This window comes from Leptopilina heterotoma, unplaced genomic scaffold (assembly GCF_015476425.1).
Source record: "Leptopilina heterotoma isolate Lh14 unplaced genomic scaffold, ASM1547642v1 Lhet_166, whole genome shotgun sequence".
NCBI classification, from domain to species: Eukaryota; Metazoa; Arthropoda; class Insecta; order Hymenoptera; family Figitidae; genus Leptopilina; species Leptopilina heterotoma.
In genome coordinates this window covers 1623229-1647800 of record NW_025110882.1, presented here as the reverse complement: position 1 = coordinate 1647800, position 24572 = coordinate 1623229, and the positions used below count along the sequence as shown (strand labels likewise).

At 30.4% G+C, this 24572-nt stretch overlaps 1 protein-coding gene across 1 annotated transcript in view; it reads left to right on the top strand.

Annotated features, from left to right (window-relative positions):
* Positions 1–22572, top strand: part of LOC122499105 (Kruppel-like factor 18) — a 32408-nt gene extending 9836 nt beyond the window's left edge. Inside the window, exons 2-4 of the mRNA XM_043607192.1 lie at positions 12600–13467; positions 13683–13742; positions 18611–22572. Of these exons, the coding sequence (XP_043463127.1) occupies positions 12600–13467; positions 13683–13742; positions 18611–18804 (1122 nt within the window). The 3' untranslated portion in view covers positions 18805–22572. The remainder of the gene's footprint in view (positions 1–12599; positions 13468–13682; positions 13743–18610) is intronic.
* The last annotated feature ends 2000 nt before the right edge of the window (positions 22573–24572 follow it).

The window sequence follows — 24572 nt, the reverse complement described above, 5'->3', positions numbered from 1 at the left end:
AATTATCTTCAAAATACCAAATTTTAATTAAATATTGATAAAGTTTATTTTTGTGGTTATGAAAGTCTTATAAAGTAATAATTAAATAAACACGACAAAAAGCTGTTCTATAATAGATAAAATCTTAATTAAAATAATCAAAAATTTAGTTGATTTAGTGAAATTTGTAGCTGTTCCAGGTAAACATTGTTTCCCGTCAACTATAGTGAGTCAGTTTGCACTTTGAATACTAAATACTATACAGAGGAGCTGCTTCTCTTCTAAAATAGAAATGTCAATATATGATAAATAGAAATTTGCTGTTTTATCCATGCGGCTGAAACATCCAAACAGTTTGACTGTCTTCTTATATATATATATAACAGTAAATGTATTACTGAAATAAAATGAGTCAAAATTATACATACATGTATGGAAATATTTCTTTTTGAAATTACTTTCATATTTCATTTTTAATATTTATTCTTATCTTCTTATTTTATTTTGACAAAAAATTTTCTTTAAACAAAAAGTAACTATACTAATATTAATTAAAGATTTATTTATTAAAAAATGTTTGAATTAAGTTTGACATTAAAAAATCCAAGTATTATTGTTTTGAGTAAGATGGGGTAAACTCTTTTTTTTATACGTACCTGAATTGTATTAATTGAGCGCCTTATGATGCAAGAACCAAACAGCCCATTCAGTTTCATTGCGCTATGTTGGCTTCAAAGTGCTTCAAAGTGTTGAATTTTTCACGTTAATTTATACTTAAAATGGAAGTAAACATTTCACCTATAAATGACAAAATTGAAATGTTTAGGGTAAAAAGATTCCTCTTCACCAATAGGATTACAATTATTCTATAACTAAATATGGAATAAATGTTTTGAGATTCGAGAAAAGGTAGAATAATAGGATGATCGGATTGGGATAATCAAAGTTTTACTGTGCACATTAAAACTCATGGGTATGACAAGCAATGTTGGAAAAATGAATAAGTTCTGTTTATGTAATTGTTTGTGCTATCGGCGTAGTGTTTAGTTTTATACTATATGTACACTTTCACGGGTAGGCGTATCTAAGTCTTGAAGTTGTATCCACCTACAGTGAATGGACTTTCTCACGGTTATATGGCATCGGCTTGAACATTATTCGTTGTTAAAATTAGTAAGTAGTCTTTAGCAATTCACTATTTCTAGTATAAATCGTTATCCATATTATATTAATCTTTAGACCTGCAAACCATATTTGAATCGCACATTTTATATACACATACCCACAACTTGCAGTATATAGTAGGTTCTTATTACCAATAGAAATAATTTGTTGATAATAGTATACACTATGTACACTAGACAACAGAGACTTTGCACTGTTATTTATTCAAACAACATACACGGACGATGCTCAAGGTAGATTTCATTTTATTCAATTAATTATCAGAAAGTAAACTATACTGTTTACAAGTAACATTTTTTTAAACATAATTCAAAGCTAATTCGGTATATTAGCATTGTTTAGTTAATTCATCAAACTCGAATTGGAGTAGGTTTTTGGTTTTGCATCAGCCTGAATAATACTTACTATGATAAGGGTAAGTCGGTGATTTCGATGAATTCAGACAGTATACATACACCTATATAAGAAACATTTGTGGTTAAGAATGGGCGGCTAATGACGAGGAGGGAAGGTCCTGTCATGCCACAAAATTAGTGGCCACAAATCAGCAACATTTTGGTCTCCGTTTTTTAGCCCTTTGTTATATTTGTGCTTGCGATTGCGCATCAGTTCGAGCATCAGTTACAATAGTCCAGAGGAAGGTCTTTTTCATTTTTTTCACACGTGTGTTAGATTATATATAGCACTGTCTGGACAAAATAACATTGATTGTCAAAATAATTTTATTCAAGAATGAACAATTTTGAATGAACAAAAAAAAGAAATTTCTGTCAAGAATCACGTGCTGCATCGAAACAATTTCAAAATTAAATACAAGTTTTGAAACTTGTCTTGAGATAGAAAAAAATAAACATGATTTTTTTCTCCGTACAAGACATACAGTAAAAATTATATGTATATATTTGTAATACAGTACAAGATTTATATTTTAAAAACCACTCAACATTCATTATCTACAATCTTAACTAGATGCGTTCGAGGCAAGAACTTATAAGATTATTAGTATCCCGCGGTGACTAAACCATACACAAAAATATATCTGGTTGAATCACTATTAGGCGAGGGGATTCGGAAGAAGAGGTAATATTATCTGACTTTAAGATACTTATGAATGTATAAGTAAATAGAGAAATAACGGAGGACACTATTTGGCATTTGGACTCATAGATGAAGTTGACCCGTGATTAATGTATTGTCGTGGCACGATGGATAACTATTATGATACCTTTGGCTACACCTACAAATTAATCTCTTCATCTATATTCTTACGTTTATCCGCTTTCATGATTGTCTCTCTGTATATTTTAAGCTGATCTCCTTGAAGCTTTATTTTGACGCGACTGACTACCATCTACACTTTGTACATTTGCACTATAAGTACAGCAAAAACCAAAATCGAGAACTTTACCTAAAAATTGCTTATCATATAGAAAAGAAGTGAGCTGGGATACATTTAACATTTTTTCAATAAAGTAGTAATGTTTACATTTCCCGAGTTCTACAGTTGCTTCTAGATTTCCTAGAATAATGTTTTCAACAAAAATAATATTAGATGTGAAAAAACAAATTTCTCTTAAATATTCAATAATCATATTCATATTCGTCATTCCCTTGAGATGACTTTCACAGTTGATGGTTCGATATAAAGGTTTTTAGTTATGCCACTGCTATTAAAGTCTCTTTGTGAGTTTAATCTTATCCGAGCTGACACTGCAGATATCACTCTTGATCTATGCCACATCCGGAGCAACAAGTCCTTTTTTTGAAACCGATCGCAACAGGGAATCAATCAGAGGATTCTCTCTACTCGTAGCGAGACACAATTATTCATATTGCAGAATCTTTCAGTCGTAAAGATTAGGCTTGCACTATTCACTGACTGAAAAAAATGATATTGATGTTATAATTCTGAGATGCGAATTTGGTTAGGACTTTAACTAAACATACAGTATTGGTGTTCTTCATGTTTCTCCTATGCGCGCATGGCATATTATAGTGTACGTAATATTCTTCACGTCACTATTTGATTTTCTATATTCGTTATACATATAAAGTTCATAAAACTTAACTTAAGGTTTCTGCATAGAAAAAACTAGGCTTCTTTGAAACGAAGCGATGAGAGTTTATAGCTACATAATTGTAACCGCATTTGTATTGCAACCGAACCTTGCATAAGCATATCAAGCTTTATTTAATCAAATCCAAAGGAGCGAAGAATGAGCAAGATGAAGACGAGAGTATAGGAATCGTGCAAAAGGGTTTGCGGAATGTCACCATTACTTTCAACGAAGGTTACTTGTTCCAACCGGTACCGGTCCTTTCCCCTTCCATAACATCATTCCTTCTTTTGCGTCTCCCGAGATACAATAACATTCTATTTCTTTCTCTACATTTTCACTAAACCCCTTATTCCATTCTATAATTTCATTTAGTTTTACTTTTTTCTCCTTCTCTTTTACACTACACTTGGTAATTTACAATTTACAAAAAGAAAAATTCTTTATTTGCCTCTTTAATTATATTCGTTATGAAGACAGTATTATTGAAAAGTCTTGAAATATGATGAAAACTATTAAACTAGACACGAAATCCTTGAATTTGGGTGAAAATGTATAAATTTTTTTTTTCATTCACATGTGTATGTGTATCAATACTTTGCACTGACCGCAATATATGTAAGTCTTATTAGTTCCAAGACGTATAATTATATTGACCTCGCAACTAACTCGCTTTTGCTACATATTATTTATTTCACACTTTTTCTAAGGTTATCAGATTGAACCAAAAAACGTATTAAAATTGTTGCGATGCTACAATTGTCTCAATTCTCAATTTGAGAAACTTAGAAAAACTCTGTTAATGCTGAGCTTGTAGATGATTTGTCTGTTTTACATAAAGAAAGTGTAAAATTTTTATTTAACTCAATTGGATTTAACTAATTCAAAAATATGAATAATTGAAAGAAATTTGTTACATATTATTTAAAAATTTTTCTGATAAATTGAATCATCAGAGTTTTTTAAGTAATGAAAAATAATGTCATTGTTATTAACACATAAAAGTGGCGTGAAGAAAATTCTTCCTGACGAAAAGGTTACAAGATTAAAATTTATAATTTTCATTAGTTATTTGGTAGAAGTCGTACGCTTGTTCCTGTATTCAGCAAAATGTTGTCTAAAGGATATATCTTTTCACTGGCATGAAAAAAACATCCTTCTTTTGCTTCTCAATAAATTCTTCTCTATTTCTAACGAGCGAAGAGATATGCTTCACGAAAAAGCGTGTAGTGAGAGACACCCTGTATGCAAGCAATGAGGGACCTGATTTATAACGGTCATTCATTCTAATCGTCCTGCACCTTTTCCACGCTACCTACACCCATACTGCGACTGCACACTTTTTAGCATGGCAAAGGTAAACTAAGACTTTAACTAATTCAATTTAAAAACTGGCAACATTTCATTGTACTTTTTATATGAAATTTGCTGGGTCGACGTCGCATATGAAATATTCTCAAAAGTCAAATTACATAAAATTGATTTACAATATCTTCTCATTAGTGATGAGAATACAAAAAGTAAACAATTCGGGATGAAATTGAAGATATCCTCATGAAATGTTTCAAACGATGCACACAGTACTGCAGGTGGGTGCATCTGATTTAGAGTTGGGAAAAGAAATAATTAATTTAAACTTGATTTCGCAAGCTTTGATGCAACAACGATTAAAGGATATCGCACAGATACCGTGTCATATATTTGAGTCTGAAGCATAATGAACAGTATAGATCGTAAGAGTGAAAGGAGTTCGTATACAGATGCACTCTCTGGAATTTAAGTCTCTGGACCCGCGTACGGTGTAAAAACACAGAACGTCTGCGAATCAACACTCTTCAGTACAAAATTTATTTTTTAGTTGATACATAACAATGAAGAAACTACTGTTTGTTTTCGTCAAAGGGAAATTTTTATTTTAGTCCAGAAAGGAAGATTGTTGCATTCAATTGTAAGTTATTAAATCGCCAATCAGGCATAGTCTTATCTTATTAGAATAGCTGAAATAAACTTTTGATAGCATTACTGCCGTGAGCATTTGAAATAAAAATATCATTTCAAATGAGCACATTAGCAGTAAAATACACATGTCTACTCGCTAAGGTCGTTACATCTATCTAAGCGAAATATATGTGTATGGCTAAGGAGTAGCCAGTCGCACAAACATGTAGAATGGAGGAGTAACTAAATCAATGTCATCAGAGAGTTTAATTACGGTGAAATAGCTTGAGATGGTGGCCTGCTGGGCCTTTTCTTCGGGTGGTCTCGCTTTTTTCATTCTGCTCGTTGCTGCACCTTATTGTTGTGTGTTAGTCAGATTTGTTCATCACGACAAATTGCTCACGCAGATTCAGAATTTAAAAGAATACAAAGAAGGACGAGCAAGCTTGGGTTTCATAAAAACGTCTTGTAAGTATTTTTTATTATTATTTTAATGATAAGAAGTCAATGAGGGGTCAATGAGGGGTCAATGAGGAGTCAATGAGGGGAAAAGGTAAAAACAAGGATAGAATATAACACCCAAGCAGTTAGAATGAGTCTGCAGTGTGTACGAAGCAGACAGCTGGCACGCGAGGTTAAAGCAGGACGAAATAGGATGACAGAGGTTAGGGTGAAAGGTAGCTATCAACCCATTTAATTAATTAAAAGTGCATTAGTTGGGGTCCGCAGTTTATGGAAGTTTGAGATATTAGACATGTAACATCCCTCTGACCGAAGCGACAACAGTGGTTACGTGTATACCGCGCAATTATTTTTATACATATGTATGTATAAACCTTTTAGAACACGAAGTAACTCGTAAAGCTCGACCTTTCCACAGCTTTTAAACCACACGCGAGCCGTTATTTAGCACGCAACCGTAATAATTTCTCGGCTGTCGAAAATGATTAAAAAAGGAGAAAAAACATTTTTATGGACTCTACATTCGCTTGTAGCCAATTTATAAGAATTTAACCTATATTACGAGATCTAGGTTATAAATCACAATACATATTATAACTCTGTTCAAAAATAATTCAAGATGTTAAATTACTTTTTCGAAAAAACTGATTAACTGACAATAACCTACAGTTTATGCATTTATTGAGTCGGGAAACTTTAGATTCGACTGATTGAGATTATTCCAGTGGCCCTGATCGTAAAAGTATATTCTTCAATTTTTGTGTATCAATTTCAAGACTGCTGCGCAGCGTGGCGTTATATATTCTCTCAACAAGAAATAAACTTGTCGGAAGTGAAAGGTGTCAATTTATGAACAAAAGCAAAGGACAAACGTACCTCAGTCGTCAAATACGTGTGTTTATGTATACGTCAATAGATTAGAAATAAATCATGTGCTCATTAAAATTTAAGCTACGTAGAATGTTGCTCAAGTGTCATTGAATAAAAATAAACATGACTTGATTTTAATTGCAATATCATATTGTAGGAGTAGTGAATATATATTCAAGGATTATTCACAAACCGATCGCCGATCGAATATTACCATCCATACTTTATCCATGTGTTCAAATATATTATTGATGTTTAAATTTTTAATTCAAAAAGAGTGTGTCCGTATTGTTGTCATACATGTTTCTCTTATCTATTCTTGAATATAAATTAATTATGTTGTTTTAGATGGAATCTAAATAAAATTAATTAATATAAGACGAAAATCTATTATTTGAAAAGCAAATTAATTAAATATAAAAGCATCTAATTGAATTTTTTTATCATTCAATTTATCAACAATAGTTAATGTGAAATGGTTTAGAGTATACCTATAAATATGCAAATATGTAATTAAGGTTAGCTTGGCGTTCAGAATTAGGTGCTAAAGTTAACTTTTTCTCTCCATTCACCTTTAATAATGTGTGAATCATGCAAAGAACAGATGTGCCTTCAGTGAAGAATGATTTAAGTGTTGCTGAGTGATACCTATAATTGCATAATCTAATCAAAGCACCAGGTGTCAATTATGAGATGCGTGAGTTAAATTTTCGACCAACTGATGACTATCTGATTTTCTCTTTGGAAATTTAGAAACTCCACAATCTTGATAATGCATTTTTACTCAATTCACCGTGTGCTTTATTAGCTTACCTCACCTTTTCTAGAAACATACATGGGATGGGATTGTTTCCTGGCTTTTCTTGCAGTGACTCATTTACAACACAATGATTATTCGACATAAATAAATGCAATAACTGTAATCAATTACTTCGGGACAAGTTATTTATTCATTGGACCTAAGTGGATGAAGTAATTAATTTTGTCCACAAATATGATATCCTACCTATTTATAAATATAGGACAAAACTATAAAATGAAAATGCGAGGTTGGATGATGTTTTGTGGACACAAGAATGCATTATGGAATATAATAAATAAGGGAGAACTTGCCCCGGTGACTTAATAAACCTTGTGAAAAAGGCACTGGGTTAACCACAGCACGTGCTTTGAGACTAAGACACAAGGAAGGATGAGGGTGATGTTCAGAACAAGTCCGTCAACCGGCAGATCGTAAGTGCGGTCGTGTGGCAGGCACGTGTTTTATACGGTAACACGAGCGCTATCACCCCTTCGTCTTCGTTGTGTGCCATACAACGCTAATATGTTTATCAATGTAATGCTATATTATTTGCATGTTGCGTTGCATGTTTATATTCATTAAGTCATTTTATGCTTAGTATAACAATTCGTCCTTTAAAAGCGGGAAGCCAAAAATAACTTTCGGTTTCATCCTAACACTAAACTATGATCAAGTGTTCATTCTTTAGATTATCTCTTTCAAGGCATATGAATTGAATTTTGAATGTTTTCCCCATCAAAAATTATTATATTATACATTAGAATGTGAAGAATTTATAAATTTTTCTATATATTATATATCTCAAAGATCTTGTTCATATCTGGTTGAATAGTCAACTTTTGCATGAAACATTGAAAAAATTATTTCAATACTGTAAAAAATAAATCTTACTTTCAGTCCGCACTTTTGACTAAAACCGTTTACATTAAATCCATTTTTGATTGAATTACAGCTTTGATGTAAATATGGCTTCAGACTTTGTTTTTACTGTTAAGTTTCATTTAACTATAAATATTTTGTAGGTTGCAGTCAAATTATAATTGAGTGATTGAAAATGAATAATTTAGATTTCATTTTTATTTATCACAAACCCATACAACACAAGGCTAGAACCCGTGAAATTATTTAAAAATACGGACTTTAAGGACCAAAAATAAAAAATTACGGACCGAGTCAAATAAGAGAATATTTTACTTAAAACTATAAATTCAATTTTTCATAACTACAAAACATAAAGATATCGATCACTCCAAGTATTCGACTCGCTTTCTTCATATCATGTGTTTTATAATAATTAAAGATGGCAAATTGAAAAAATCATTATTTCACATTATAAGAACTTTGTTACTGCAACTTCTTCAAAATTATTTTCAACATTTCAATTTAATTATTATTTTCTAGAATTTTTGACAAAAATTCTTCTTTAAACAATTATTTTTAATGATTTTCGAAAAAGTTCTTTGTCAATTTTCAAATCCATTTGTTTACAATTCAATTTTACGAAATTTCAATTATTCGAAAATTCTTCAATTAAATATATAAACAACTTCAAAAACTTTTTAAAAAATTCAATTGAACCTTTTGAAAAAAATTAATTTCGCAGAATTGTTCATTAAAATTTCAATTTTCAAAAATTTCCATTTGAAATCAAAATTTTTTTAAACAATTGAATTAATTCGAAGAATTTTATAAATTTTTTTTTTTAAAAATTGTATTCTTGCAACGAATTTTATTAAAATTTTCAAAAATAATTCAATTCTTACGAAAAACATTATTAATTTTGTTAAATAATTGAATTTTAGCGAAGAATTTTCGAAAAATCATTTTAAATAATTGATTTTTTTCGAAAAATGTTATGAAAATTGTGTTTGCAAATAATTAAATTTCTGCGAAAATTTTATTATTTATAAAAAAACCTAATTGAATTCATAAAAAGAATTTTATTATTTACGAAAATAATTGAATTTCTGTAAAAAATTTATATTATTTATAAAAAAAATAATTGAATTATTGCGAAAAAATTGATAAAAAATTTGCAAATCATTGAATTCTTGCAAAGAATTTTATCAAAAAATTTGATAATAATTAAATTTCTTCGAAGAATTTTATTATTTGTGAAAATAATTGAATTGGGGAAGAATTTTATTAAAATTTTTCATTATCTTAATTTGCTTTTTCAATGAAATTGCGGACTTTACGGGCCTTTTTTTTTTTTTTTTAAAAAACTGACTTTTACGGACTTTTACAGGATTTACGGACCTAGTTTGAATCCTGTACAACATCAAAAGTTAATAAGCTCATGAAAGCTTGAAGAAATTCTTTAAGCATCCAATGTTTTTCAATGTTTTACGCTAAAGTTGACTGAATATTGCATTAACGTTTAAAAAATTAGAAACTGTTATGCAACTAAAAATTCCGAAGGTTACAGTCAAGTTGGTTTGGAACTTTCAGGAAAATGAATACAGCGGGTTTTCTTCCTCCTTCTCCATTTGGCAGGGCATCAATGGAAAGTATTAAAGAAATTTAATCGTTAAATTTATCGTTTTTAATAAGTATAGATCTACATTCGCATAAAAGTATATGTATTGGGACGGCAGGTTCGCTTTATAATTGTGCTCAACCAACGTGTATCGGTAAAGCATAAAGATTCAAGCTGGTTAACGATCGAAACGATATAATAATGATGATAACGGTAGCTTATTGTTCACTCGACATTTCCTCCATATTTATCAGGATAATGCGGCTTTAGGTCAAAGGGTGTGGCTTCTCTAGATTGATTCAGTGTGCTTGCTTCTGCGCGCCACGCTTCGTTACCGACTACAAAATGGCTGCTTCCGTCTCCATTATAATTCTTTTCTTTCTTTTATTTGCTACAAATGACGTACATTTGCATTTATCATATTGTCTTAGATCCCATAAAGTAAGGAAAATACTCTACTCTATAGAAACATTTACGCCTGATTCATTCCCTTAGTTTCTAGCCATCAAGAATCTCATTGAATTATTCAATATTATTATTACTTTAACATCATTATTTTAATCAGTTTTAAGTGAGTTTTCTTATTTCCACCATTATAACCATCTGGGGTTGAGTTTTATAATCATTTTTAATAATTTTACAAATATAACATTTTTCATTAAATAGAAGTTACATTAACGCTCAACGCTGGTTGCGGTAACGTCCATCTCTATTCAATAGAAAAAGCATTATGCTCTAGCTACAATATAGGATGTATTGTGGAATATAAATTTCTTTTGAAACAATTAATTAGAGTAAAAAGTGTACAGAAATATTTTTGACATGTCAATTATACATTTATAATATCGTTGAATTAAAAAATATGTCACCCTTTGAAAAACTTGTATTTGTTCATTTTTTATTTTAAGAGTCAAAAGTATTGTCAGGGGTTAAAATTTCTGAAATCTACTTTATTAGCAATAGTAGTAGTAGTAGCTATGCTTTGTCAGACGGAAGGGATACCAGTCAGTTTTAGTCTCACAATCATTCAGAGTCTGACTATGATATTTTGATACTACTAGTATATTTCTCTACACTTATTTCAAACTAATAAATTACCTGAGTAAGTTTATTTAAATCCAGAAAATGAAATGTTGACAATAATAATATAATCTAAATTTGAAACAGTTACAAATAATTAAAATCTTGACTGATTTTTTGCGTCAAAAGCAGTTATTACTTTTAACTTTTAAATAATTTATTAGTTAATAATACGCTAATTAAAATCAGTATACTTATCGCTGATTCAAATTTAGAGAGAACGTTTCTCAAAATTAATAATAAAACTTTGACGTTAGCGATCACTCCGAATCAGGTTAACTTGATATTTTTATTATTAAAAAAATTAATGACGGACCGAGTGATTTATCTATATTACTCAAAATAATATTATTTCAAAGTTGGTGTATTTTATTCACATATACGGCACATCACACGCTATCGCGTCGGCGTGGGTGTCCCGACGGATTTGAGAACGCGTTATTAACCCGATTGACCCAGCAGCATCTATGATTACCTGCAATAATGGTCGGACAGATCAGGTTTCGCACTCTACTATATTATTATATTGATGCAACGAAAATAAGACAATTGTCATGAAGCAATAATCGACTTAAACAATTCTGTAGTCAAAAATAAAAAAACGACTATATATAGGAATATATTTGTAAATTTCTGTTTTATAAAGTTAAATTGTAAAAAAATGAAATGAACTTAAACAATTATTCTACTATAAAAAGTTTCAAACTTTGCAATGTATATAACATTATAGTTACATTAAAAAAAAGAATAAATCCTCTAATATCCAGCATCTGATTTGAAGATATGAAAGTTTGCTATATATCGCGTAGATCAAGTTGGTTCGAAATTCGGACCAACTCGGATGTTAAAAATAGAAATTGAACTTAAAGTGTATGTAGGTACAACTCGAGTTTAAAAACTTGGTGTTTTTGGTGCGTGCTAGATATAAATAAATGATATTTGACAGCTTAATAAATGCATTACGGGTTACATGAATAATGCCTTATTCGCGAGGGATGTTCCAGCAAATAAGCATCGTTTACCTATGCATGTAGTCAAATGTTGAAGGGGCGTTTTATTTGATGTTTGCAAGTGTGTATTAAAATATTCAAAAAGTTATGTGTATACGTCGTTTGTGGTCCAGAATGGAACAGGATGACGAAGAAAAGGAAATAAAGAAGAGAAAGAATATGAGGGCGGAGTTGTACGCATATATACAAATCAAATGAGATGAAATGATGCAGCGTTACTTGTTGGCTTTTGTTGTCCTACAAATTCTTTTCAATAGAAAGATAATTTATAAATAGAAGAAAAAAGACAGTCGTAAATTTATAATTTTCCATTTTTCAAAATTTAAAGAAAATAATTGTTTCATAGCATATTTTCTGACAAATTTCAAAGTACTCGCGCGCAGTTGCTTTTGTTTAGTTGAAAACCCTAAATACTCAAGTTTCCTGGACCTGAAAATTGTGCGTGATGTCGACTTTTAAAACAGAACCCACAATTCAGTAATTCAGTGTAGAACTTGTTCTTGACTGATGTATTATTCAATGGTATTGAGAAAATTTATGTCTTATGCAAAACTCACTGCAGATTATCACGATTATGTACCTGGGGTTTTATTTATAATGTAAGACAGAAATTTAAGGTCCATATTTAGTTCAGATGGAGAACTATATGTAGTAAATTTGAATTAAATTAATGAAATAACTGTTAAGAGTGAGTTATACCTACTAACACTAATTTGTTTGTTTTCTTTTTGTTTCAGACATCGGACTTGGATACGCTATTGTGTCGACAGGATCTCGATAGGTTGCAAAAGCTTGAAGATGAGGAAAAGGACACGAGAGAGCCTTCTGTCCACATGGATGATTTTTTTCAAGTCGGCAACTCTGCATGTCGACCACAAGCAAGTTTCGTATCTCCCAGAAGTAGTCAATCAACGGCGAATGGTGGCGGAGATGACGACGTTTTCCTCAGGCCACCTCTTTGGGAGGATATTACCTCTAGTATCCAAAAATTGGATCCTGAAAACGCTGACATGCTAGCTTCTCAATCGCATGTCAAGTTGGAAACGGAAGACGTAACTTCTCCCGTCTTGTCACCGGTGGAAATAAAAACTGAACCCACATTACATTTGCTCGAAGGTCCTGCGAGTAATTCCACTTTTATCAACAGGCATTCAGCAAGTGGTCAATCGGTAGTTTTAAATCATAGAACGACGGCATTTAAAATATTTCCAACGAGTAATAGCACAAATAATAATAATAGTAATAATAACAATAATAATAACAACAACAATAATAATAACAATAATGACTCATCAACAAATCATCATCAGCAACATCAACAACAACAACAACAACAACCAAATCATCAAGCCAACACAAACACTACGTCGTCGGCGTTGTATGGCTCAATGACAAGGTTAATGTACGTGTCTCCTCTGACGCCGCCAATTTCCGACCCAGGATCACCTCTTGGGGGGCCACCTAGGCGAACACCTCCTCCCCCGTACCCTCAGCCTCCCATCATTAACGCACCTCACAGAATCCAGTCGCAATCTATCACTAAATTTAACAGAAGAAATAATCCTGAATTGGAGAAGAGACGAGTACATCACTGCGACTTTATTGGTAAGTGTAACTTCATTTCTCATCAAGACTCATCAAGTCTCCTCATTACTCTCTAAAACTGAATCAGTGAAATTCCACTGAACATCAGTTGAAAATTATTGAAATTTCATTTTTTACTGATTGGCCAATTAAAATATAACTGAGATTTTCAATATGCGTGATTGATGACACGGATGAAAGCAAACTAAAATTTGAAAAACATTGCTTTCTTCCAGGTTGTACAAAAGTCTACACAAAAAGCTCGCATCTCAAGGCCCACCAGAGAATACATACTGGTAAGTTTTAATAACAAATCAATTATATTATTCTGCTCAATTTCTCTAAAGACGTTAAATATTATGAGGTAATAATAATAATAATAATAATAATAATTGTCGATAAATTCCGCGGAGTAATAAGAATCATATGCACAAAATTGTTAGCGATAAATAAAGCCCACTTTCATCTATAGGTTAAAGAAGAAGTCGAAATATAACTTGAGTTTGAATCGATAGTGTGTGCCATCTTATCATATATCAATTTTATATTTTAAAAAGTCTTTTAACATGATGAAAAGTTTATTTGTAATCCGTTATATAAGTTTTTAAACCAAGAGATTTAAAAAAAAACCAAAATTTGCAAAGCTCTATAATAATCAGGTGTATTTAGTCCAGATATGTTGATGAAAAGAAAAAAAGTAAAGTCATCGAATCGCGAAGAATATATCAGAACTTCTCGTTCTTTCAAAGTGTAAGTTGGGCGTGGTTACCTCTGCTGTGAGAGCGGAATATACATTTACTCGGAACGCTGTGTAAATGCCAAGTATAGAAACGAACATTCTTAACACTCTCCTATTCTGATGTATGAGAAAATAATAATAATAATAGTTTTCTCAAAAATACCTTTAAAACTTTTAATTCAATAAATTTAAAATAAACTCACTGTAATTAATAACTATATGTTTACTAACTCTAAACGTATACATAAAATCAATAAAATATTGAAAGTCAAAGGTATATGTGTTTTTAAATTTTAATGGGACTTTTTTCTGAATTTAAAAAATTTCAAAGATCTAACGCGGAAAAGAAAATTTATTTGAAACACAATAGTAAGACAAAAATATATTATACTCTACAAATTGATTTTTGCTAGGGCACACATTATTTTAAAGAATAAATCGAGAAGAAACAATCTGCGCTTTCAGTTGAGATAAATGCAAATTCTAGCGGTTCAGTGGATTATATACCTATACATACACACATACGAATGTACCATTCCATTTGAACAAGGTAAATTTCTTTTCAAATAAAAGAGGTATAACATATATGTAGAGATCATTTAGTTGAGTACATTCGCGCACATATCCTCCTTGAAAGAGGATGTAAACAGAAGATAAAGTTAAATTCACAAAAACCTAGATACAAGTATAATTTTCATTTGTATAAATAGCCAATTGAAATTAAAAGCTGTGTTGGAATATTTTCGCAAATCAATTCGGAGAGAACGCAGCAGTTTGTAGAAAGTTTTTGCTTTGAAATTTACGGAAATTTTTGTTATTTATCGTAGAAGAAAGTCATTATATTGAAAATAAATAAATAATTATTGATTTTTACTCACAATTCTTAGAAAATAACAGATTTCGTCTTTTCAAAAAACAGACATTTCTTTGAAAATACTATATTTTAAAAAACGTTTTCTCTTATCTTAAAAATGTAAAGATACATATAGATATATGTTTTATAAATTAAACAGGATGTGTTAAAATGGCTTGTACTCGATTACTTATCAGTGAATGTATATACACAATTTTGTCAATAGGCGTTTTTGCATCGCATTTCTTCTTTACATCAAAAGACCTATATTACAAAAAACACTCTTTTTCACACTCAAGTATAATATGTGTAATAAAAATTTGTGTGCTCAGTATATTAGAAAAAGGTTGAGCAAGAATTGTTAAATAGTATAGTGTCATTTAAAGATATTTAACTGCTCTCATCTTTTTAATTTAGGTAATAACTTGAGATAACAAAAGAAAGTTTTAGTATATATCATTTGAACGTGAAATTGAATAACTAATAAAAAAGTATCTTTTTATTAGATAAATACTTAGTTTGATGTAATCTTGATAGAGATATAGAAAATGAAAACAAATGTGGAAGAGGGATTGTATTCATTAAGGTATCAGTTTGTTTTCAGTTCAATCTAAAATTTCATTTCCTAGAGTCATCACAATATATTAGAAGATATTATCACCTCCCCTCTGCTTTTATGCAGCAGATAATTATAGTTGATGTATCGTACACTCGATAGAATTGCGGGTGCCTAAAGATTTAGGAGATAAGTTTTTTAATATGCCTAATTATAACTACTTTTGGCTTTTGTTATTAATGTGTAGAGAAAAGTATCTCAACTTTCCTTCCATAAGGATGAATAATAACGATTCCGTCTCATGAAATATTTTTAAATGTAGAAATAAATATTTAATTCACCATCATGTTGAAGTGACATTGGGAATAATTAAAACTCCAATAAATACTGTTTTTGCCGCGCAGTTTTGACTGCTGCCAAGCAACAATGATTATCAATTATTATTGATGGTAATTTGAGGAATGTTGTTGAATGACACACAGTAATAAGGGATAGATTGGGACTTGGTCATGAAATGAAAATACTGGTAGTTAACGGGTTGAGAGCCTCGGGCACGTGGCGGTCTGGCGTGGCGCGGCGGTCGTCTTGAATGAATACTTCGTCCCTCTCACCTCTTTGCGATCGACGTATAGCATTCATTTCCACGCACACATGCGAGCGCAAATCGTCTGCACAAAATGTGAATGCGCGGCATAAGTGTGCTAGGTATAGCGAGGGCGGGCATGAGGCAAGCAACATTCCAATCCGATCCGCACTTCCAACTTTGGTAACTTCTTCTTCTTCTTCTTCTTCTTCTTCTTTCTAGCCTTTGTTTTCTAACTTGATCGATCTTCATCATATACATTGAAAAAAGGGTTCATTAAATCAAATAAATGCTCTTACTTGGAATACCTTTCTTGAAACAAAACCATATCTTTTTTTTATTGAAAGAAATTTATTTTCTTCTCCAAAGTAACTATTGTTAGTACTCAGGGGAAATATAGGAATTCCATATACAAGTAAATATGTTACTATTTCAAAGAAATTATTTTACCTGGGACAAACACATGCATGTTCTAATTATGAATCCGTAACCTTCATTGTGTACTACAAGCAAATTGCATTAATTGTCTAATCAGGTCTAGATACTCTTTGGAAGTGATTTCAATATATAAAATATTGATATTGTGAAAATAAAAAACACGCATGAAATTTAATTGAAAGCATATAATATGAGAGAGCAAGAATAGAAATTGCTGTCTCATTTTCGTTTGTATTAATTAATATCCAGTTAAACTGAATTATCATCTACAACTCTCACAAGAATGCGTAGTATATATTTATGTGTGTATGTGTGTGTGTGTGTCGTATTCGAGGCAAAGAATTTACCACCCTTCTTTCTAAGCATTCAACTCTATTTGAGAGAGGTTGAGAGATTTAAACGCTGCATCATTTCAATTTAGTCTCTGCAAGTTGCAATGTCTGATCGTTATTTTCTTAATACACTTATTGAAATTAATTAAAACCTAGTAACTACGTTTATTTAAGACTAAACTATATTTCTGTCTAATAATATCTTCATGTTTTGTCCATATTAAAAAAGCATTTATTTGCGGTTTGACTCTACGACCTGTATAGAAACAACATGATTCCATTCATAGTTTTCTTTATATGTATACACATTTTTGTTTTGAAAAGGTCGCGATGGCTTATTTCCAATTATGTAATCCAATTAACCGTTGGAAGTAATCGCAGAAAAATGCATCTATTTCTCCATTTTTCTAAACAGGGTTTTCTCATGAAGCTCTCGGCGATAAATACATCGCTTCCTACTGCGCGTTATCGATGCGGAAAAATGTCTTATCGCGAAAGAAATGATATTTTTCATTTGATTATCATTTAGTACAAAGACGTTGAAAATCATGTAGACATTCCCTATTCTACAGGTGAATGTTGCGGCATATGCGGTTACAGTTAAAGGTTACCGCGGCATCTTGAAGTGGGATTGCAAAGAGCAATGCTTTGTTCTCTAATGACTTCCTTTTGAAGTCGATATCGCGATAGCTACTTCAAAAATCATAGAGCGTTTGGTTTTTCTCTCGCTTACCCATAATAGATGTTGAGTTGAGTTGAGTTTCTATATCCCCAGGTCGCAAGTGACATTTCGCGCCGCGGGTTAACGTATGCCAGAAAATCCGATATGAATGTATAGCGCGGTGTAAATCAGAAGATGAAAGTAAGAACGTTCACTGAAAGGGAGTAACATTTACAAACTGGATTACTGAGAAAAATATACTATTGAATAAAGGACATCTTTACCGAAAGCACCCAACACAAATAAGTTTCGAATATTACAATTTTTTTGCATTTGTTAAAAATCGATTCATAAACGAGACCTTAACTATATTTTTTCCAAGTATCAATCCTAAACTCTTGTTTATAAACAAAATTGTTATATAACTAAAACAATGTATTGCTTCCACCGTCAAGTATAAATTTCCTTTTCATTGCAGCGATGGCGATGTAAAAGAAATTGTTGGCTTTTCTTTTATACAACAGATATAATACATATGGTAAAATTATTTTTCGCTTTTCCTCTCTTCTCTAATATGTCTTGACCTTAAAGTGCAACGTTCGGTTAGAGTCGCACGCCTGTGCTCCGCGTATACTTATATTCGTGAAAGATCACTATGCATTCGCTACTAGAAGGTTAGCGACTGGAAAGGATCACGATTCTTTTTTTATTGGCTTTTAAGGGGCATTACATAATCGCGCAAGTTCTATTCGTATCCACTGTGGCGTCTATTCAAAATACATATACGTGTTGGAGTTGGAAACCATGTGAACCATGAATTGAAATATCTTCTATTTGAATTACTAATTCTATACATTTTTTAGTTTAAAACTATATCTTAATAGTGGTAACTTTTTTCTTTTCTCTCAAATAAAATAACGATAGGCATAAAAATCACTCCATTCTTAGGTACATTAGAATCAAGTCTGAAAATGTAATAAATAAATAATTTTCTACTTTCAGGAGAGAAGCCATACCAGTGTCAGTGGCCCGAGTGCGAGTGGCGTTTTGCACGAAGTGACGAATTAACGCGCCATTATCGAAAACATACCGGAGCAAAACCTTTTAAATGTGCTGTGTGCGAACGATCGTTTGCACGAAGTGATCACCTCGCGCTCCACATGAAACGACACTTACCCAAACAACATGCGAAGTAATTAAGTGAAATATTTAAAAATTGCCTAAATTTGATTCGCATATTTTTATAGGTAACATGTAAGTGTGTATATGCTGTACTTACACACCAACGCAGCATTTTCGACTGACTCACAATCAGTGATCTTAAGGAGATCGCGGTCGAATCGCGTTGGTGTCAATCGCTATGTGCTGCCCATTGTTCTTGTCGTTAGAATAAAGTATGATTTGTATGAAACGTTATTGCTAGTGTAGATGTGTGATGTTATAGGTACTGCAGTTCAACGAAATGTCTTTACAACATTGAATTAACTTATTGCGCGTCATGTTTCACTCAAAATTGCTATTCTCTTTTTTAGTCAATTATTCAAAAATAATTTACAGCATAACTCATCATGATATAGGTACTTGTATTTGTCCAATAGATTTCTTAAATTAGTTTTACTTCTACATACATTGGCAATACACACATCTATATCAAGAATCTTTTAAAAATCACTCAAGCTCTTTATTCAAACTCTTGAAAGATTAGTTATTTTTGCTATTCTTCTATTTTAATATTATATGCAAACAATACTCATGCAATTTAACTACTTATAGTTTTGATGATTTAGTTATCATTATTCGCAATAATGAACATGAAAGATGATTTCAAGTTGACAAAAACTGTTGTACTATACATTGTTCACATCCATGGTGGCTGGTCCACTACATAATAGAAACACAACTATAATTTAGCGCATGTACAATACAATTATATATTATTGTATACATATACAAAACTTAGTATACATTAATTTTCATGTAGGAGTATTTTTCTGGATATATACATTGCACATTATACTTACAAGAAGGGTGAACTTTGCAGAGTACTCTAAAAACCGAATGCTATACGTGATATTTTAGAGCTGTTAAGCCGTCTTAATATTTCAAGCAAACCATCAGTAAAACACAAACACGTTATTATGTTTATATTGAAAGTAAAAATCAATTCATGCTCTCTAAATTTTAATTAGTAAAATTTTACTAATTAATTACTATAAGCAGAATTGGATAGTAATTGATAGTTAGTAAAATAAAGATTACTAATTCAATCAGTTGTATAAGAATATGACATTCATAGTTAAATCTATTAATTTATCAATTAATTTTGAGGGGCAATGTTGCGGTTTTTCTTCACTGTTTGGACCAATAAGTTGCAATAAATAACTAAATCATTAGTTGTACTGATTGAATTAGTAAAAATTATACTAATTCAAATTTTACTTAATTTTTTCAAGTTACTTTCTCTTAAAAAAAATATGTGTGGGAGTAATTTCAATGAAAAAGGAAAACTTGAAATTCATACTTTTATTTTGAAAAGTAAATAGCTAGGGTAAACCAGACAGTAATTTAGTTTTTGAAAAAATGTAGATATTTCTAGCTTCCCATATCCTTAAAAACTTCAACTTTTTGTTGAAAAATTTGTCAAGTGAAAGTAAAAATCAAGAAATTGTTGTTTAGGCTTGCTTTTTCATGAATTGAATTTGAAATTTCATTACATATCAATAATATTATTTTATTGATTGTACGCACCTGATCTGTCTTCCAACTGTGATATTAGCATGAAGATGATGAATTTTTTACTTGGATTAATTTTATTAACTTTTGTTTATTGTACTTATTAGTTGTTCTGTGTGTGCAATATATATAAATTTTTGTCTATAGTTTAACTATTAATTACGTATAGTCTTCTTTAGTAAAATTTCCTCAATTTTTTTTTATGCTTAAAAAAGTTGTTAAGTAAAGTGTGTATCATTACTCAGGGCAAAGTTATATTTCAAAAGATAATTTCTTCAGAAAAAACTTGAAAGATTTATTTAGTTGTTTTAAAATTTGATGTGGAAAATATTCTTTGATTTGACTAATATAGATAACTTTTTATTTAATGAAATAAGATTTTCCTGAGCGATGTCATTGAACATTTTAAATATGTTTAGCTGGAATTTTGAATTGTTTTAAAAAAATTTAAAAGCAAATATTATTATTTATAGCATGTTTGAAATGAAAACTCTAAATTCTTCTAGATTAAGTTGTATGTAATTCGATTGAATTAAAATATTAATGATTCGTCACTTAAAAGAAAATTGTTTTTTATAAGCCTTACATGAAAACGTCCAAATAATGTTATACATACGAGTTGTGTCACGTATTGCAGAGGTTACCCTTATACATATCTATTGATAAAGATAACTTTAAAAATACGTAGATGTTGCTGTAGGTATCGTTTTACGAATTTGCAAGTACCAATAATTCTTAAATGCTTCCCATTTAAAGTAAGAAATGTGTTTTTTAAAATCATCTTGTACAAAAATTATGCAATAATGCAATTATTCGACTTTTTAAAGTATTATATTATTGATAAATTTTAGCGGGTAAAACAAAATCTTATATATGCTTACATACACAGCAAATATATGCGTATTGTATGAGTTGTATCTTTTTAAAAATGACCTGCACATTGCATTTTTTTAGTGTCCATTTTTGGAGATGAAACACTTGCATTCTCGAGTAGCGATATACATAATGATTATTGTTACTATATTATAGCAAGTAGAGAACGTCACATTGTGAATTAGTTTTATCCCAAAGACTATACGTATGCCTATGGATAAATGGCACATCGATGTAATATTTGCTTTGCACTTTCACCGGTATTAACTGCTGTAAATTTCCATGATCGCATATAATATGTATATTTCAACTGAAATTTATCAATTTTTTATTCAAGTCGCTAAACGTGTTTTCAATGAAAGAACATTTTATTTTCTATTAAATTATTCCGAAATGAAAACATTGATTTATAAATTCATTCACATATATTTTCTGATTATCAATAAGAAACAAATTTATAGAAATACAAATTCATGTTTGAATATTTTATTATTAAAGTATGGACCCCGACTGCATATTATACATATAAGTATACAATATAAATGAGTTGCTTGTTAATGAAAATCAGGCAAATTGGTTGATTTTGATATTGAACTCTACACATCAGAATATGTGAATATGTGAAATAGAAAAATTTTCATTATAGAAATGCACAAGACTTGTGGTTTTACTGTGTGTAGTATAGAGTGCGTAGTGTTCGCTAATTTACTTTTTAGGGTTTTAAAACGAGGAAGGACATAAAATAATGTAATTATTAAAAAGTTTATTTGCATAGGGTGATAATAAGATTTGATTAATCGCAGTCGAATCTGTATAAGCTGCATGACAACTAATATATAAGGAAAAGTGTAATCTCGTCATTTTTACATACATAAAAATATTTAGCTCTATAACTTCTAAATGAGATTCTGCTTCATACACAGTTGTTTTTAATAAATGAAACAATTAAATTCAGTAAGCGAAGCAACTTTTAGTTACTACTTATAAATAAGATCATAAAAGCGAGAAAACGGCCTTGTTACCTATTGAATTTGCTTAACGTCAGGTTCGACTGTACAATTGCTATCTACGATGCAATTGAGAAAATTTAATTCTAATCAACTGAGTGTGTCAATTTAATTTCAATTTATACATTACATGAAAATAATATCTATAGGTAATAATAATAGGAAAATTACTATTAAAAAAATGTATTTTAATCATTTTTTTATCTAAGAAAATACTTTGTGTAACAAGTACTTGATTGGCAATTAATTACTAGGTAAAATTTTTAATCGTCAATGTTGACATTGTTTACTTTAGTTAAATTGAAAAGAAATATTAAATGTACAATAGAATAAAACAAATTAAAAGTAATTTTTGTCCTACCTGCACGAAAAGTATGTCATTTCGGGCACTTAAGGCGGGCGCAAAATAACACATTACGCCCGGGAGTGGAGGAAGCGGGCGGAAAAGTATTTTGCGCCCGCTTGTATGACGTCAGCGGGCGGTAAAGTATTTTCCGCCCGCTTCCCCTACCTCCGAGCGGGCGGAAAATACTTTACCGCCCGCTTGTTAATTATTTGATTTTCTTCATTAAAATGCGACATTTTCGACTTTCTTTTTATGTTGACTATAAAACTGCAAACATTTTCAACTTGTTTTATTTTGTCTATAAAAATTTGCAATTTTTTTTTTCTCTAAAAAAAATAATGAGATATTTGGTTTTGTTTCCATTTCGTTTATCAAAATATTGTCAATTTTAAAAGTTCCTGTTTCAGTTTTGTTCAATTATTAATTACTACGTTCTAAATAAATACTATGTTTCCAGAATACATTGTTTTTTATTTCTATTTTAAAACTTCTATCATTAGAGACTTCATTCGATATAATATTTATATAGAGCTTAATTTTTAACTAATATGAGAGTTTAATCGTGCGTGCCCTCAATGCCATACTTTCCATGCAGTTAGGACAAAAAATTATGTTCGCATCATGGGCGCAAAGGTGATTACGACTTTGGCGAAATTTCGGGACCTCGGGGACACTTTCGCTCCCTCGGCTTCGCCTCGGGCGCGAAATTGTGTCCCCTCGGTCCCTTCATTTCGCCATCGTCGCAATCACCTATTTTGCGCCCTTGTTACGAAAATAACTATTTTGAACATAAATGTAAATGTTCATCAATGGGATGTATAAGCAATAGAAATGAATGTCTCTAAAACAATCGCTTTTTTATTACGATATTGTTCTTTTAAATCAAAGTCATATACCTATTTAATTGATTACAATTTATCTCTTTATAATGAGAACTTCGTTTAAAAAAAATATTAAACTTAAATTTCAAAATACAAGTATGCGTATATGGTTTTATTGAAATCTGTTGTATCTATTTTTTCTTATTTATAAATAAGAAGCTAAATTAAAAAAACAAGCGATACTAAAACGATATGAATGTAAGTTAAATTAAATTAAGCTTATATGTATAATAACCTTATTATATTATTCTGAATTAGAACTGACTAGGTTTATATGTAAAATCGGTGAAAGTGTCAATTCAAAATGCGTTCAATGTACACATATCATTTTTCGTTCTTCTTCAAGACTTTATATTTTACTACTATATTTAAATATAAATAATATATTAAATAAATGAAATTAGGAAATATTCGTATAGACAAAAATCTATTATCGACTCATTTCTTCATTATTAATTGTCAAAAAAAAATTGCGCACACACTTATAATAAATAAATAAATAAATAATAATTAAGTATTGGAATTAATTTCAACTAGTTTAATTATTGTGTTGTAATATTATATAATTTATCAATTAGCACTTTCAGCGAATCGAAAATGTTATTTGTCGGAAATCGTAAAACTAGTCTATTTATGTATATACTTGAAAAAAGTTGAAATAAAAATACCAATTTAAATACGTCATATGAATCTTATTTTATTTAATAAAAATCACCCTCTAAAATTATATTTTCTTTTTAAATAAAAAAAACTTGATTTGAATTGAATTAGGGAAAAAATTTTAAAAAAGAATAAAATTGCAGTAATGTTTTTGCATTCCAAAGTTAAAACAATATTTTTTCAAGTAAGTTTTAAAGAAAAATATTTAGTAAAAAAGTTTACATACACATACTTACTATAACTATATTCGCCAATACATGCTGAGACTCTATTAAACATTTTTCATTTTTAATGAGGGATTCCGAAATGGCAGAGAAATCAACTCTTATGAGCAAGAGGTTAATTTAGGAATTAAGTTATTTTTCAGGTAAAACTATAAGAACGTTGAACCATTCAGGGCCAGTGTCATGAAATTTTATTCTATTCTCGGATATGCGTCAGTGCAATTTACAAAACTAATTATT